Source organism: Cherax quadricarinatus, chromosome 10, assembly GCF_038502225.1.
Source record: "Cherax quadricarinatus isolate ZL_2023a chromosome 10, ASM3850222v1, whole genome shotgun sequence".
NCBI classification, from domain to species: domain Eukaryota; kingdom Metazoa; phylum Arthropoda; class Malacostraca; order Decapoda; family Parastacidae; genus Cherax; species Cherax quadricarinatus.
In genome coordinates, this window is record NC_091301.1 from 39854925 (window position 1) to 39873703 (window position 18779).

An 18779-nucleotide genomic window follows, 5' to 3' on the forward strand; every position below is an offset into this window, starting at 1 on the left:
ATATCATACAAGAACAGTTGGACAATAAATTCATTGAGGAAATAGTCGAAGATAAGTTGAAGACAAACGCTCATTATCTCCCGCACCATGGAGTCAGAAAAGATTCTGAAACCACTCCACTACGTGTTGTATATAATTGCAGCGCACGTGCAAATAAAGATGTAGCAAGTCTTAATGACTGTCTGATGACCGGACCCTCACTAACTGAGAAGCTTGGAGACGTGCTTATGAAATTTCGCACAAACCCATATGCCTACACGGCTGATATTTCCAAGGCTTTCTTAAGAGTAGGACTACAAGAAATAGATAGAGATTATACTCGATTCTTGTGGCCTGAAAATCCACATGATCCTCAAAGTCCTGTGAAAACTTATCGTTTTAAATCAGTATTATTTGGTGCAACATCCTCTCCATTCTTACTAGAAGCTACTCTAAATACACATTTGAAGAAATCTGAAAGTCCCTTCAAAGAAGTCTTAAAGAAAAGTTTCTATGTGGACAATCTTCAAGGTACTGTGAATAAAGAGGAGGATTTGAAATCCTTATTCAGAGAAGCTAACAAGGAGATGAAAGAAGCAAATATGCCTCTAAGGATGTGGAATACAAATTCAAAGCAATTAAGGGAACTTATCAAAGAAGATTTCCCTGAAACTGAAATTCCTGATTGCAACAATATGCTGGGACTTAATTGGAACACACAGGAAGATACTTTGAGTCTCAAAAGGATAAACAATAAATCATGCAGTACACTCACTAAACGTAGTTTACTGTCAGAGGTATCACAATGTTTTGATCCTCTAGGACTCGTCTCACCAATTACCATAAAGGGTAAAATGCTTATGCAAGATGCATGGAAACTCAAAATTGGATGGGATGAGAACTTGCCTCTAGAAATGAGTCAAGCATGGGATGAAATATCCAGGGAGTTTAAACAACTTCATCAAATTAAATTTCCCAGACAAATAGGTCAAGAGGGAAACAAGTACACATTACATGTGTTCTGTGATGCGTCAACCAGAGGTTATGGCGCTGTAGCTTACATGAGTAATGCTGAAGGAAGTACACTAATTACTTCAAAGGCCAGGGTAGCACCCTTGAAGGTCAGAACAGTACCACAATTGGAACTGACAGCACTCTATGTAGGTACAAAATTAGCTGTCTATCTCAACAAAGTACTTGATCATCTCACTATTGAGAAAACCGTGATCTGGAGTGATAACGAGGCAGTTCTCCAGTGGTTAAGAAATAATAAGAGTAAGTTGGTCTATGTACAGAACAGAGTAGCGGAAATAAAAGAGATACAGAGAGATTATCTCTTTCTTCACGTCTCTACCCTAGAGAATCCAGCTGATATGTTGTCACGTGGTGTCCCACTCAAGAAATTTGTGAATAATAAATTATGGCTCCACGGACCGAACTGGCTCTCTAATGAAAATAACTGGCCTCAGCAAAAAGCTCACATTATGCCAGAAGAAACAGTCTGCTTGAACACAGCAGAAATAAGTTGTGTAAATACTGCAGACACAACAGAAATAGTCATTGATGGATCTAAATACTCATCTTTGGGTAAACTCTTAAGAGTTACAGCTCTTGTCTTTAAATTCATTAAAAGAATAAAACCTGATTATGAATGTCTTGAACCCATTAAATACTGGGTGAAATTAATACAGAAAGATGTGTTCTCTACAGAATATAAATTTCTAGAAACACAAGATAAATCCCCAAAGAAACCTGCCATGATTAATTCTTTAGGACTTTATCTCGACTCAGAAAAGATTATAAGATGTCGAGGAAGAATTCATAGTTCTTCACTACCTAAAGAAGCCATACATCCAATATTGATCCCCAAGAATCATTGGCTAACAAAACTGATTGTGCAAAACGCCCACAGTAACGTGTTACATGGTGGGGTAGCTGACACACTGTCATATACGACAGTCCTACTGGATACCTCAAGGTCGACAAAGTGTGAAAAAACAAATAAAGGACTGTATTACTTGTCGTCACTACGATATGCGAGTATGTCAGTATCCAGGTCCACCTCCATATCCCTCTGAAAGAGTTTGTCATACCACTCCATTTGAGGTGACAGGTGTAGATTATACTGGACCAATAATTTTAACCAAAACAGTTGACAAAGTTCCCATCAAGGTGTACATCTGTTTGTTCACTTGTGCTACAACTAGAGCAGTACATCTAGAAGTAGCCACTGACATGTCTGCTGAAACCTTTATCAAATTATTCAGAAGGTTTGCAGCCAGAAGGGCATGTCCCAGACTGATGATTTCAGACAATGCAACAAACTTTGTTGCTGGTGCTGCTTATATGAGCAAGATCTTTGATCAACCAGAAGTACAACAGATGCTGAATCAACGCAGATGTCGTTGGAGATACATTCCTCCTAAATCTCCATGGCACGGCGGATTTTATGAAAGAATGATCGGCATTGTAAAGCGTTGTTTAAGGAAGACTCTTCATCGTCAGAGAATAGACTTAGAAGAATTCCGTACAGTTGTGACTGAAATAGAAAATAGAGTCAACAACAGACCTCTAACTTATGTTACCGATGATCTGGACAATTTAGAAGTGTTAAGTCCATCTCATTTACTCCATGGCAGAAGGCTCGAACCTGTTCCTCCCATGAATGATAAAGAAATCATAGAGGATCCTACTTATTTCGAACCTGAGCAACTCAGACGTAAATTCAAACACCTTAATAAAGTGATTGAATGTTGGGAGAAAATTTGGCGAGAAGACTATCTCACCTCATTGAGAGAACACTTCTATGGAGCTGGTGTTCCTGAAAATCAAAAGTCCTTAAGACCGGGTGACATAGTGATTATCGACAATGATGGTCCGAGATCCCAATGGCCACTTGGAAAAATTGTGACCATATATCCTGATGCAAATGGAATCATCAGGACAGTTGATGTTTTGAGCAAAGGTGTAGTGAATAAGCGGACAATAAATAAACTAGTGCCGTTAGAATTACACAGTGTTGAAAACAAAATTAGTGATTCTCCAGAAACCACACAGACTAAAGCTGTTCAGAAAAGACAAGCAGCAGTGGTGGCGAGTGAGAAAATCAAATTAATGTTAAGTGATGAATAGTTCACCTGCAGCGAACCTCCGCCGCCCCCCAGTATGGAGAAATTTTCTCCAGGAGGGGGGTATCAGCCCCCTTCAGCCCCCTTCAGCCCTTTCAGCCCTGAGGGGCCACTCAGAAGGGGCGAGCGTCTTGTTTACTGCTAGAGTGAGTAATTGATCACAGATGCTATGCCACGTAGTCAAATGACCTCTGCTCCTTGCAGCGGTATTGCAACGTGTATTTTTATAAGAGACAGTACATCTCTTACTTAGCAGGACAATTAAGGAAAATCCTGCTCCCACTTTATTACCATAGTAAAGATAAGTGTACATTGTTGTCTATGATTAAGACAACAAGAAACAAACATTCTGCTTTGCTTCATCGAGGAGGTGACAAGGATGCAAGGTACTAGGTCAGCGTTTTTTTTTTTTTTGTGCTGGGGGCAGAGACGGCATGGAGCACTGTGGCGTCTGGCAGACTATCTTTGACTCTACTACGAGTGACACTGACGCCAGGATAACCAACAAAGAACACTGATCTGTGCGTTAGTGTGGACAAAGTGTCTCACAAACACGATAAACATAAGAGAGGTGTGATCAGTTTCTCTTGTGATACATTGTGAACAATAAAGACAAATCTTGTGGAACATAGTGTACCAGTGTGCGTTTCCTAGACAATGGAAGACGTGGACATCCAAGGACACTTCAGCTTCTATCAAGTCACCGATATCTGTCGAAGGTGTTGAGAACACCATAGCTCACGTTACAAAGAGCAAGGTATGTTACGAATTTCTTGTAGATCGGGGGATTGCGCAATTCTTGAGTCACAAGGAGTTTGTAATCAACCTATAATCGGCAGTAAGGTGTGGACTTTTGAGTCCAAACAAGTAAGTATTTCGTCAGCCATCATCGAATGAAATATGCTGACATAACACCCCCTAGGGGTAATTTATACTTACAAATTGTATCTCTTGACAGCCCACTGTTGTGATGGTTTCGACAGCTTCTAGACCTCGTCTGCAGGGGCGGCTGTGTAGACGATTTGCTGTCATTTATCAGCTAAGTGTTCATTATATATAGTTATAATAAACACAGCAGGTAAGGCCAAAAATCTCAACACAAGGCTTATAAATACTAAAGAAACGTTCCAGGGGTGTATTCGGAGGGTAAACGTCTCCACGAATCAGTCCTTGACCAGGCCCTCCTATGGATCAGGGACTGATTAACCAGGCTGTTACCGATGATCGAACGTAATCCAACATACGAACCACAGCCCGGCTGAGCGGGTACTGACTTTAGGTATCTGTCCAGCTCTCTCTTGAAGGCAGCCAGGGGTCTATTGTTAATTCCCCTTATGCCTGGTGGGAGGCTGTTGAACAGTCTTGGGCTTCGGACACTTAGTGTTTTTTTTTTGGTGTACTCATGGCGCCCCTGCTTTTCACTGGGGATAAGTTGCACCGCCTTCCTAGTCTTCTCTTTTTTCTTTTCATGCATGAGTTTAGTTTGTAAATATATTCTATAGGCCAGTTAATTTGCTAGGTTAGTTGCACAGCTTATTTTAATAGTGATTTTTGTTTTAAAAGTGACATTAATTTTATGTAAACCAGTTATCCGGCTTAATTGTTCTTTTGTTCCATACTTTTAGCACTAAGATTCCAAAACATCCCTATCAGCCCAGGCTAAAGGATTTCATAACTTAATTTCCCACCAACCGCTATTATACCCTGAACAGGCTCAGCCCCTCCCACCACACACATATTAAGAGGTTTTCTCTCTGTTCCTTGCTCCCACTCATCACACACACACACACACACACACACACTCACTGGAGCAGGGAGAGAGAGGACCCAGTAGCAACCAGTGAAGAGGTGAAGCCAGGAGCTAAGACTCGACCCCTGCAACCACAAATAGGTGAGTACACACACACACACACACACACACACACACACACACACACACACACACACACACACACACACACACACACACACACATATACACACACACGCGCACACACACAAACACGGGGTCAGGAGCTTGGACTCGACCCCTGCAACCTCAACTAGGTGAGTACACTCACACACACCAGGCCTAGTGTCTAATCGACATGTGCCTAGGACAAAATTGGTAACTAACTAACATTCACACTCGCACTCACACTCACACTCACACTCTAAGAGATTCCATCCCTCTCTTCCTTCTACCTACCCACTGTGTGTATACTATAGGCTCTCTCTCTGTACTTCCCTTCTACAGACGTATCTGAGAGGATCTTGGCCTTCTTCGAGCTACGAGTAGTGCTAATCATCAGTGTGACTTTAGTGAGCTACCAGCTGGGTCCTGCCATACTCAAGGCTCTTCTACGCTGCTGGTAAGGAGTATTCCAGGCTCTTGCCGCTACAGCTGTTGCTGTTACAGCTACTGCTTCTACTGCTGTTGTTGATTCTGATACCGCTGTTGTTGTTACTGCTGCTGCTATTGTTTCTATTGCTGTGTTGCTGCTGCTTCTGTTGCTGATACTGCTAATGTACTTGCTTTTGTCGAAGTTCTGTGCTGTTACTGCTTCTTTGCGCTGCTTTTGTTGCTATGTGCTATTGATGATACTGTGTTGCTATTGTCGATACTGTGTGCTATTGTTGATGTGTGCTGCTGGTGATGCTGCTGAGTGCTCTTGATGTTATTTGATGTTCCTCTGTGATGATGATGTGGGCTGTTGTTGCTACAGATGTATGCTGTTGATGTTACTGCTGTGTGCTATTATTGTTGTGTACTGTTGTTGTGCATGTTGTTGCCGTTGTTAATACTGTGTATGTCTATCGAATATGTTGTTTTTGTTGTTGCTACTGTTGTGTGTTATTGCGTTTTTATGGTGCGCTTTGTTGCTTTTGTTACTACTGTTTCTTTTGTTACTACTTTGTTGCTTTTGTTACTAATGTTTATTCCTGTTACTACTTTGTTGCTTTTGTTACTAATGCTTATTGCTGTTACTGCTTTATCCTGTAGTTGCTGCTGCTGTTGTTTTGTGCTGTTGTTACTATGTATTGTTTTTGCTGCTGTGTTCTGTGTTTGTTGCTGTTGCTGCTGCTATATTCTCTTGTTTGCTATGTGCTGTTGTTAATGCTGTAGGCTGGAAATAAATGGTATAAAAACCGACACAATGGAAACATAAACATATGCAGTTTAATGTGATCCATTATTGACAACGTTTCGCCCACACAGTGGGCTTTTTCAAGTCACAAACAGATCTACCTGGGGTGGAAGGTACGTGAGTATTTATAGTCAGGTTGTTGAGGTCAGGCGGAGAATGCTGCATCTGATGATCTACCGGGTGGGGTATTAGAGTCTAAAATCTTGGGTAGCTTGGAAGGGGTATTGGATAAGTTGTGAGCAGACCTTCTGCAGTGTTCTATGTTCTTATGTGGGATAGCAATGAAGAAGTTTCTTGGCAAGTGGTTCGGCTATGTTATAGAAGACATTGTTCTGGTTGAAATTGTTGGTTATAGAGATAAGTGATGATTCTAGGATTCTTCGGTATTGAGCGTTGTCTTCTGTGGCGATAAGTCTTGAGTTTCTGTAGTTAATTAAATGGTTGTGTGAATTGCGATGTTGTACACAGCCATTCCTTGTATCGTCAGTCCTGCTTGCGTATTGGTGTTCTGAAATACGTGTTTGGAGGTCTCTTGATGTTTCGCCCACGTATAATTTGTTGCAGTCATTACAAGGGATTATGTATACCCCTGCAGAGGATGGAAGCTTGTCCTGTCTACTACTGGTGATGTCCTTGATGGTCGTGGTTGTGGAGGTAGATACTTGGAATGAGGTATTGGAAAAGATGTTGGAAACATGTTTGGCAATGGAGTTGGTGGGGAGGACTATGTATCTTTTCTCGGCAGTGTCTTCTCTGGGTGTGTTGAAGATGTTTAATGCCCGCCGTCTGCAGTCTCTGATGAAGTGACGAGGATAGTGGAGTTTAGAAAATACTTGTTCAATTATAGTGCATTCTTCCTCAAGGAACTCATTGCTGTGGATTCTGAGTGCGCGCAGGAAGAAGCCTATAATTACACCACGTTTAGTTTTGGTGTCGTGCTGAGAGTAGAAGTGGAGAAGATCGTTTTGGTTGATTGGTTTTCGATAGACTTTAAAACGAAGTTCATGGTCAGCTTTGCAGAGAAGAACATCAAGGAAAGGAAGAGTGTTGTCGACTTCTTCTTCAAGTGTGAACTGGATTGAGGGCTCGACCTGGTTGAGCTTGTCTTGGAGAGCTTGAACGTTGAAGCGCCTGGGAGTTATGAGGAGAATGTCGTCAACATAACGGAGCCAGGTGACAGTCGAAAGAATAATGATGGAGAAACGCTCGGCTTCCAGATGTTCCATGTATAAGTTCGCCAGGACGGCACTGAGTAGCGAGCCCATGGGTAGACCAAAAATCTGTTGAAAGAGGTGTTTTTCGAAAGAGAAACGATTCACTTGATCTTACTATTCCAGCCAGCGATTTCATCGACCTCGTTGAACTATGTGTCGGCTTTACGTGTTTCTCTTTCGAAAATCACCTCTTTCAACAGACTTTTGGTCTACCCATGGGCTCGCCACTCAGTGCCGTCCTGGCGAACTTATACATGGAACATCTGGAAGCCGAGCGTTTCTCCATCATTATTCCTTCGACTGTCACCTGGCTCCAACAATTTCAACCAGAACAATGGCTTCTATAACATAGCTGAACCACTTGCCAAGAAACTTCTTCATCGCTATCTCACATAAGAACATAGAACACTGCAGGTCTGCTCACAACTTATCCAATACCCCTTCCAAGCTACCCAAGATTTTAGACTCTAATACCCCACCCGGTAGATCATCAGATGCAGCATTCTCCGCCTGACCTCAACAACCTGACTATAAATACTCGCGTACCTTCCACCCCAGGTAGATCTGTTTGTGACTTGAAAAAGCCCACTGTGTGGGCGAAACGTTGTCAATAAAGGATCACATTAAACTGCATATATGTTTATGTTTCCAATGCTGTAGGCTGTTGTTCCTGTTGATGCCATGTGTGATGTTGCTAATGCTGTCTGTTGTTGTTGGTGCTATTGTATGTTTTTTTTATTTGTTATTGATGTTGCTGTGCCCTGTTGTTATTGATGTTTAAGTTTGTTAGTGTTTTTGTGAGGTGTTGATACTGTGTGTTTTTGTTATTGATACTGTACGCTGTTGTTGTTGGTAGTGTACAGTTGCTGTGTGCTAATATTGCTGTTAATATATGCTGCTATTTCTTGCTGTGAATCTTTGTTGTTACTGCTGTATTCTGCTATTGCTGCTGCTGTATCCTGCTGTTGTTGCTGCTGCTGTGTAATGTTCTTCTTACTGCTGTATCCCCTTGCTACTACTGCATCCTGCGGCTACTGTATGTTGCTGCTACTGTATGTTGCTGCTACTGTATGTTGCTGCTACTGTATGTTGCTGATGCTGTATGTTGCGGCTGCTGTATGTTGCTGCTACTGTATGTTGCTGCTGCTGTATGTTGCTGCTGCTGTGTAATGTTCTTCTTACTGCTGTATCCCCTTGCTGCCACTGTATGTTGCTGCTACTGTATATTGCTGCTACTGTATGTTGCTGCTACTGTATGTTGCTGCTACTGTATGTTGCTGATGCTGTATGTTGCTGCTACTGTATGTTGCTGCTACTGTATGTTGCTGCTACTGTATGTTGCTGCTACTGTATGTTGCTGATGCTGTATGTTGCTGCTACTGTATGTTGCAGCTGCTGTGTAATGTTCTTCTTACTGCTGTATCCCCTTGCTGCCACTGTATGTTGTTGCTGCTGTATGTTGCTGCTACTGTATGTTGCTGCTACTGTATGTTGCTGCTACTGTATGTTGCCGATGCTGTATGTTGCTGCTGCTGTATGTTGCTGCTACTGTATGTTGCTGCTGCTGTATGTTGCTGCTACTGTATGTTGTTGCTACTGTATGTTGCTGCTACTGTATGTTGCTGCTACTGTATGTTGTTGCTACTGTATGTTGCTGCTACTGTATGTTGCTGCTACTGTATGTTGCTGCTACTGTATGTTGCTGCCACTGTATGTTGCTGCTACTGTATGTTGCTGCTACCGTATGTTTCTGCCACTGTATGTTGTTGCTACTGTATGTTGCTGCTACTGTATGTTGCTGCTACTGTATGTTGCTGCTACTGTATGTTGCTGCCACTGTATGTTGTTGCTGCTGTATGTTGCGGCTGCTGTATGTTGTTGCTACTGTATGTTGCTACTACTGTATGTTGCTGCTACTGTATGTTGCTGCTACTGTATGTTGCTGCTACTGTATGTTGCTGCTGCTGTATGTTGCTGCTGCTGTATGTTGCTGCTACTGTATGTTGCTGCTGCTGTATGTTGCTGCTGCTGTATGTTGCTGCTACTGTATGTTGCTGCTGCTGTGTAATGTTCTTCTTACGGCTGTATCCCCTTGCTGCCACTGTATGTTGTTGCTGCTGTATGTTGCTGCTGCTGTATGTTGTTGCTACTGTATGTTGCTGCTACTGTATGTTGCTGATACTGTATGTTGCTGCTACTGTATGTTGCTGCCACTGTATGTTGCTGCTACTGTATGTTGCTGCTTCTGTATGTTGCTGCTACTGTATGTTGCTGCTACTGTATGTTGCTGCTGCTGTATGTTGCTGCTGATGTATGTTGCTGCCACTGTATGTTGCTGCTACTGTATGTTGCTGCTACTGCATGTTGCTGCTACTGTATGCTGCTGCTACTGTATGTTGCTGATGCTGTATGTTGCTGCTACTGTATGTTGCTGCTACTGTATGTTGCTGCTGCTGTATGTTGCTGCTGCTGTATGTTGCTGCTACTGTATGTTGCTGCTACTGTATGTTGTTGCTACTGTATGTTGCTGCTACTGTATGTTGCTGATGCTGTATGTTGCTGCTACTGTATGTTGCTGATGCTATGTGTTGCTCCTGCTGTATGTTGCTGGTACTGTATGTTGCTGCTACTGTATGTTGCTGCTGCTGTATGTTGCTGCTACTGCATGTTGCTGCTACTGTATGTTGCTGGTACTGTATGTTGCTGCTACTGTATGTTGCTGATGCTGTATTTTGCTGATGCTGTATGTTGCTGATGCTGTATGTTGCTGCTGCTGTATGTTGCTGCTGCTATATGTTGCTGATGCTGTATGGTGCTGATGCTGTATGTTGCTGATGCTGTATGCTGCTGATGCTGTATGTTGCTGCTGCTCTATGTTGCTGCTGCTGTATGTTGCTGCTACTGCATGTTGCTGCTGCTGTATGTTGCTGCTACTGTATGTTGCTGCTACTGTATGTTGCTGCTGCTGTATGTTACTGCTACTGTATGTTCCAGGTACTGTATGTTGCTACTACTGTATGTTGCTGCTACTGTATGGTGCTGATGCTGTATGTTGCTGCTACTGTATGTTGCTGATGCTGTTTGTTGCTGCTTCTGTATGTTGCTGATGCTGTATGTTGCTGATGCTGTATGTTGCTGCTACTGTATGTTGCTGCTGCTGTATGTTGCTACTACTGTATGTTGCTGCTGCTGTATGTTGCTGCTGCTGTATGTTGCTGCTACTGTATGTTGCTGCTACTGTATGTTGCTGCTGTATGTTGCTGCTACTGTATGTTGCTACTGTATGTTGCTGCTGTATGTTGCTGCTACTGTATGATGCTGCTACTGTATGTTGCTGCTACTGTATGATGCTGCTGCTGTATGTTGCTGCTGCTGTATGTTGCTGATGCTGTATGTTGCTGATGCTGTACGTTGCTGCTACTGTATGTTGCTGCTACTGTATGTTGCTGATGCTGTATGTTGCTGATACTGTATGTTGCTGCTACTGTATGTTGCTGCTGCTGTATGTTGCTGCTGCTGTATGTGGCTGCTTCTGTATGTTGCTGATGCTGTATGTTGCTGCTACTATATGTTGCTGTTGTATGTTGCTGCTACTGTATGTTGCTGATGTTGTATGTTGCTGCTACTGTATGTTGCTGCTGCTGTATGTTGCTGCTACTGTATATTGCTGCTACTGTATGTTGCTGCTACTGTATGTTGCTGGTACTGTATGTTGCTGCTGCTGTATGTTGCTGATGCTGTATGTTGCTGCTGCTGTATGTGGCTGCTACTGTATGTTGCTGATGCTGTATGTTGCTGCTACTATATGTTGCTGCTGTATGTTGCTGCTACTGTATGTTGCTGATGTTGTATGTTGCTACTACTGTATGTTGCTGCTGCTGTATGTTGCTGCTACTGTATATTACTGCTACTGTATGTTGCTGCTGCTGTATGTTGCTGGTACTGTATGTTGCTGCTGCTGTATGTTGCTGCTACTGTATGTTGCTGATGCTGTATGTTGCTGCTGCTGTATGTTGCTGCTACTGTATGTTGCTACTGCTGTATGTTGCTGGTACTGTATGTTGCTGCTGCTGTATGTTGCTGGTACTGTATGTTGCTGCTGCTGTATGTTGCTGCTACTGTATGTTGCTGATGCTGTATGTTGCTGCTACTGTATGTTGCTGCTACTGTATGTTGCTGCTGCTGTATATTGCTGCTACTGTATGTTCTGCTGCTGTATGTTGCTGCTACTGTATGTTGCTGCTGCTTTATGTTGCTGCTACTGTATGTTGCTGCTGCTGTATGTTGCTGCTACTGTATGTTGCTGCCACTGTATGTTGCTGCTGCTGTATGTTGCTGCTGCTGTATGTTGCTGCTGCTGTATGTTGCTGCTACTGTATGATGCTTGTACTGTATGTTGCTGCTACTGTACGTTGCTGCTGCTGTATGTTGCTGCTACTGTATGTTGCTGCTACTGTATGTTGCTGCTACTGTATGTTGCTGCTGCTGTATGTTGCTGCTGCTGTACGTTGCTGCTACTGTATGTTGCTGCTACTGTATGTTTCTGCCACTATGTTGCTGCTACTGTATGTTGCTGCTACTGTATGTTGCTGTTACTGTATGTTGCTGCTGCTGTATGTTGCTTTTACTGTATGTTGCTGTTACTGTATGTTGCTGCTGCTGTATGTTGCTGTTACTGTATGTTGCTGCTGCTGTATGTTGCTGTTACTGTATGTTGCTGCTGCTGTATGTTGCTGCTACTGTATGTTACTGCTACTGTATGTTTCTGCTACTGTATATTGCTGCTGCTGTATTTTGCTGCCACTGTTGTTGCTGCTACTGTTTGTTGCTGCTGCTGTATGTTGCTGCTACTAAACCGTTGTATGTTGTTGCTACTGTTGTTGCTGCCACTATGTTGCTGCTACTTTATGTTGTTGCTACTATACCGTTGTATGTTGTTGCTACTGTTGTTGCTGCCACTCTATGTTGCTGCTACTTTATGTTGTTGCTACTATACCGTTGTATGTTGTTGCTGCTGTATGTTGCTGCTACTATACCGTTGCTGCTACTGTTCCGTTGTTGCTACTGTACCGTTGTTGCTACTATACGTTGCTGCTACTATACCGTTGCTGCTACTGTACCGTTGTTGTTACTACTGTGTGGATCTGTCCCTCCACATGCGCGTATATTTAAGAGTGACCTGAGCATGTACACGATTGTGTGTGAAATTGTGTAAAAGTTATGTGTAAAATCACTACAGTCTTAGACGATTGAAACATTTTTTATTGATAAGATGCCTTCTTTTCTTTATTTACTCTTTATTAAGCAATCATGAGTAATTTTTCTGATTAATAAGAGCCTTGCTCTTATTAATAAGAGCCTTGCTCTTATTAATAAGAGCCCTGCTCTTATTAATTCATGATTGTTTTAGTTAATGTATCTGTGGAATATCCAAGAGCTTCCCTGTAGTGTAGCATTAGTCCAGCAGCGTCGGGAGTAAACTGAAAACTGTTAGGAGTCCACTCTTTTATTTTTAGATTTATTATCCTTTTGAGGTCCCTGATACAGGATCCTTAGGGGGCTCCTGATGTTGGATTCCTAGGGGTCCTGATACATTAGTGGACCCCTGGTGCAGGATCAGTGGGCCCCTGGTGCAGGATCCTTAGTGGGCCCCTGATGCAGGATCCTTAGTGGCCCCCTGATGCAGGATCCTTAGGGTTCTATTATACAGTATCTGGTGGTTGCCACTATAATAATACTGAGTATTTTGCAGAATTGGCAGAAGTTCAAGATGGCTTCCACAAAAATTTATATATGTCGCACCTGGTTAAAACATCGCTTCTAATATGATCTGTTAGGTTGTTCACATGTCTAAACTTAATTAATGTTTTCCACAGTAAGAAAATTACTGTCATTGTCAGTTAATCAGGAGTATATTTTGCCACCGAAGTGGCTAGTTTATCGTGCACTCCATACCCATCCTGTGGACGGCAGTGCAAGAGCATGTGGATACGCAAAAGGCCTAGGAACTAGGACCCAGAATAATTAACAGGAGTATATCTAGATTTATACCTACAGTTCACTTATCTGTTACAAGCATATTTAGGAAATTTGCTTAATATATCTGGTATTTCATTTTCATTAATAAGATATCTTGACATATTGCATAGGTTATTCTGTCTATCTCTAAATTCCACAATAAGTGGACAATTAAGCACATAGTGTTCAAGACCATAGGGCTGGCCACATTCTTTACATTTTGTTTGATTATCATCTACGTGTCTCCCAAACTGCCAGAAGTACTTGTAACAAGGTTTATGCCTGGCACCTACAACATCAGTTTATTCATATTGCAAGTTGCTCCATAAACATATTTATCTACGTTCATGTTATCATAGTAAGTAATAGCTCTACTCAGGCTTCTAACTGCATTCCTATAACATTCAGTTTCATTATCTTAATACTTTCCTAATATTGTTCCTAATTCTAGACACAGATATACCAAAGTTATATTCTATATTCTCCTTCAGGGAAGTTTTCTTGGTAACGTATCAACTGTATTATGGAGTAATCCACTGTGTGATGGAATCCATAACAATTGTACATTAATTCCGTTATCCTGAATTTTTGAGTATCTGTATATGGTTTCTCAATTGAACATGTTGTTATTCATTATGTGAGTCAAAAGCCTTCAGTAAATGACACAAAATCAGTAATATTTATAGAATCAGGTTTAGTGTCATAAATTAGCTTAAGCGCCATTAGGATAGTAAACAATTCAGTTTGTAGTGTAGATGCCCAGTTGTTAACTCTTATTCCTAACTCAGCAATGTTCCTATTGTTCTTAACTAGGAAGGAGGCAACTAGAGCAGATGCAGCCCTGCCAGTAGACTCCTGCTTAGATCCATCAGTGTATATAAGTTGTGATAAATTATTACTACCAGCTAGGCGAGAAATTTCTTCCTAAGCAGTTTCTTTTACAAGTGATTTAAGGGATTATTTGCAATGAGCTTCTTGGGAGGGACTTGCATATATGTCATATTAAATGAACACATCTTCCATGGAGGGGTGAAGTGCTCTTGTTGTCTATAGTGATACAACCTATTTAGATCTATGTGTATTTACTTCTAGACATTTAGTAAGATTCATAATGACAGTGTCTGGTTCAATTCTTATCATTCTAATATCAAGTACAGTGCTAATCTCAATAATCCTATCACTGATACTAGACACACCAAGCTCCTTCCTCATGTTAAGAACCTTGGTAGATTTAGGACAAAAAAGATTAATTCTTAGAGCTTCATTTCGCATTAACTCCAAGGGTCGGAGAGAACTTTCCTTAGTTAATATTAACATGGGTGCAGCATAATCAGTTAAGATCCTAATATAGTCTATATACATGATTCTCACTATTCTCACAATTGGGGTTGTAGCCAGCAATAGCTTTGAGAACATTTAGCCTATCTTTGCATTTCTTATTTAGTTGGGGTATGGTGGATTTGTTGATAGGTACATCTACACCAAGTTATCTGTAAGATTTAACGTAGCTAATGTTTTCATCCTGCAAACAAATGGGTGGGGGATGTCGTTTGCTTGTCATTATCTTTGTTTTAGATGAAGAAATGATGAGGCCTACTCGATTTCAAATTGCCTGAACTTCATTAAGAATTGTACTTATCCTCTTATGCCCTGTTGTATGGATCATGATGTCATCAGCATAGCTCACAGGTGAGGTCAGTTAGAGAGTTTAGGAGAGCATTAATCAGAACATTAAATAGCATGGGACTGAGAACTCCTCCCTATGGTGTACCTAGGAGCATATCTTTAGACTCGCTTCTAAAGCCTGGGTAGAGGACAGAGGATACTCAACTGAGTAAGCTACCACCAATATTCATTTTGGCTAGTTCATGTAGTATAAAGGTTCTGTTTACGATGTCAAATGCAGATTTTAGATCAAGAATTGTGGTAAAATTAGTAGAGGTGTGTGCAGTGAGAAAGGTGGAAATACAAGTCTGCACACTCAATGAGAAAAGTTCTTAAATACGAAAAATTATCTGGTAAGGTGACTACTAGTATATATTACACTTACTGTATATACTTGGAGGGCGTTCCGGGGTCAACACCCCCGCGGCCCAGTACATGACCAGGACTCGCGGTGGATCAGGGCCTGATCAACCAGGCTGCACGCAATCCAGCATACGGAATCCAACCTGAAGTCAGTGCATGACCAGCCCGGCTGGTCGGGCACTGATTTTAGGTGTCTGTCCGGCTCCCTCTTGAAGACAGCCAGTGGTCTATTGGTAATCCCCCTAATGGATGCTGGGAGGCAGTTGAACAGTCTTGTGATCCTGACACTTACTGCGATAATCTCTTGTTGTACTCCCAGCACCCCTGCTTTTCACTGGGGGATGTTGTACCGCCTGCCGCGTCATTTGCTTTTGTAGGGAGTGATTTCCCTGCGGAGTTCTGGAACTCCCTCTAGGATATTCCAGGTGTAAATTATAATGTATCTTTCTCGCTTGCGTTCCAAAGAATACAGGTTAAGGAACTTCAAGCGTTCCCAGTAAATGAGGTGTTTTATTGTTTTTACACGTGCAGTGATAATTCTCTGCATATTCCCCAGATCTGCAGTTTCGCCTACATTGAAAGGGGCCGTTGTTGTACAGTAATACTCCAGCCTAGATAGAACAAGTGATTTAAAGAAAATCATCATTAGCTTGGCATCCTTGTTTTAAGGGTTCTCATTATCCATCCTCTCATTTTCCTAGTAGATCACACATTCACATATTCATAAATTTGACTCTCCATGATCAATACAAAAATCGGTTATGAAACACAAAAACTCGTAGGCCTTGCATACCTGTTACAATTGTGTTATATAAAAATGTGTAATTATTAACGCTGCATTCCACTTAATAACAATATACATGGTATAACATATGTTGTATAAATATTATATCTCATTATATTTTCAGCAAGCTATTCAGGACAGATTATATAGCTACGTGTTACTTTGCATCCTCACAGGATAAGTCATAAAATGTTCCAAACAGCGAGTTCAGATAATAATGGAGAACAGAGTGACGAGAGGCGACTCACATCGCACTGACTCGCAGGGAAAACATTTTCTCGTCACCCAATTACGTTGTGTTTTGTCATAAAAGTTGTGTCCCAAACTACACATCTGATCATCATCCACAACGTCTGAGAAAAATGATAAGGTTCAAACTCAGTACCTAGTAGTGAACCTTCAGTGAAGACGCATCTGATAAACAACATTGCATCTTTCGTGATGAATGCTGTTGATCTCTAGATCTAAAGACTCCCAAAGAGGTGAAGCAAAGTGAAATAGTGAAGGCCTGCAAGACATGCACAGTACCACAAAGATAGTTAATGACAGGTTCTGCAAACTGTTGGTTAAGCAGCACCAACATTCTCAACCTGGGCGCAGTGTTACTGATCCTGTTTTACTCACTGTGATAAATAACGTCAATAGAAATCAACATCAAATGAGAACAAAAGTGAACTCGCTTGAAATGTACATGAGTAATGATGGTGTCACGTAGATGTTTATTATGGGAATAAGTGGAGGTCCTTGGTAATGTTATTTCAGTGCTTCATTTAGATAGTAAAAGAGAAATTGAAAGAGTGGTGAGGAAGGGCGAAATGAGACCTAATAAGAGTGGGAGGTGCTTTATAGAAAAAAATGCTAAGAATAAGAAAAACCTTTGAAGAGAAATCAGGAAGTTGAGAAAGTCTAAGAAACAAATGGCTTTAATAGTTAAAAACTAAGATTTGAATCATCTGATGTGAAGGTAGAGGTAATAGGAAGATGGAGGGAATATTTTCGGAAATTGTTGAATTTTGATGAAACGAGGGAGGAGGTGATTACTTGCACTGGGCAGGGTGGCATAACACCTTTTAGGAGTCACGATGTGAATGTGGGACGGGTGCAAGTGGAACTAGATAGAATGAAACTGAGTAAAACAGCCGGGATAGATGGGATTACTGATAGGGGCTGTGTAGGCCAAGTGTTTACATGGAAGCATATACGTGAACAATACTTAGATAAGGTTAAGGCACTTTTAATTGTAATTATGGATTTAGAAAATGCATATGACAGGGTGGATAAAGAAGCAATGTTGCAGATGTTGTAAATGTCTGGAATGGGAATAGGTGATAGATTAGTTAGAGCAGTAAAGAAGTTTTATATGGTCAGCAAGGCGCAGGTTGTTGCATGTAAGAGAAAGATCATTCTCCAGAAAAAATGAGCCTTAAACATGGGTCTTTAATGTCACCATGTGACATTAGGGAGTTGTCACAGTTGTTTTTTTGGCCGATGATGCGGTTGTTTTGGGAGATTCGGAAGAAAAGTTAAAAAGGTTGGTAAACGAATTTGGGAGGATATGTAAAAGAAGGAAGTTAGAAGCAAGCACATGAAAGAGTGAAGTGATAAGAGTATAAAAAGTAATGACAATAAAAGACAGGATCTTAGATTGGAGATAGGAAGTTATTACTAAGTATAGTATATGTTTTCAGATATTTTGGAGTAGATTTGTTGGATGGTCCTATAAGAGATGAGGTGGACTGTAGAAGTGGCAAAATAAAAAGTGGCTGGTGCATTGTTATATGAGAATAATAGGGTTTTGAATGTTGCAGCGAGGTGGAGGCTGAAGGCAGTAGAGATGTCGTGCTTAAGGGATATGTGTGGTGTGAGTATTATGTAGAGAATTCGTGGTTTGGAAATTAGGGGGAGGTGTGTAGTTACCAAAAGTATGATTTAGAGGGCTGCGGAGGGTTTGAGGTGGCTTGGATATTTAGAGAGAATGGAGTCAGATGACGTGCAGCAGATGAAGGCATTGTCACTGGTAGGCGGTATTCTCCAGTGGACGTAGGTCATGTCCAAGTGTTGGGCCAGCGTTAGTAAGTAGTTGTGGTGATGTCATCCGTATCAGGATTCCATGATGTTGCTGTCTGACAAGTATCAAAACATCAATGGTATACAACACCGAAGAATTGGATACATGTGCAACAACTATGTATCTTTATTATGTAAAAATTTCACTAACCAGTTTGTTTATCAATACAGTGTATGGACAAAAACAGAAGAATTAAGTGCTTTGACTATACAGTCATTAACATTAAGGTATCAGGACTTACCTAGGTTATAAATATCTCCAACTGTTAGATATACATACTGTCACAGATTGTGACGGAGTCATACCATATACCAGAGGCAAAACTTTAGAAGCTTTAAAGAAATTTTCATGAACTGAGAGTTAGACTGGGAAAGCAGCTTCTTCTTAGACTGATTTCCTTGATGCTGGGACAACCTTTGTTAGTGCGCTTTA

At 41.4% G+C, this 18779-nt stretch overlaps 1 protein-coding gene across 1 annotated transcript in view; it reads left to right on the forward strand.

Moving 5' to 3' along the window:
- LOC128688055 (uncharacterized) overlaps positions 1 to 18779 on the forward strand; it is a gene marked incomplete at its 5' end in the record, with an annotated part of 80505 nt that overhangs the window by 26285 nt on the left and 35441 nt on the right. The window contains 1 exon segment of the mRNA XM_070083847.1: positions 5344 to 5458. Within this exon segment, the coding sequence (XP_069939948.1) occupies positions 5344 to 5458 (115 nt within the window).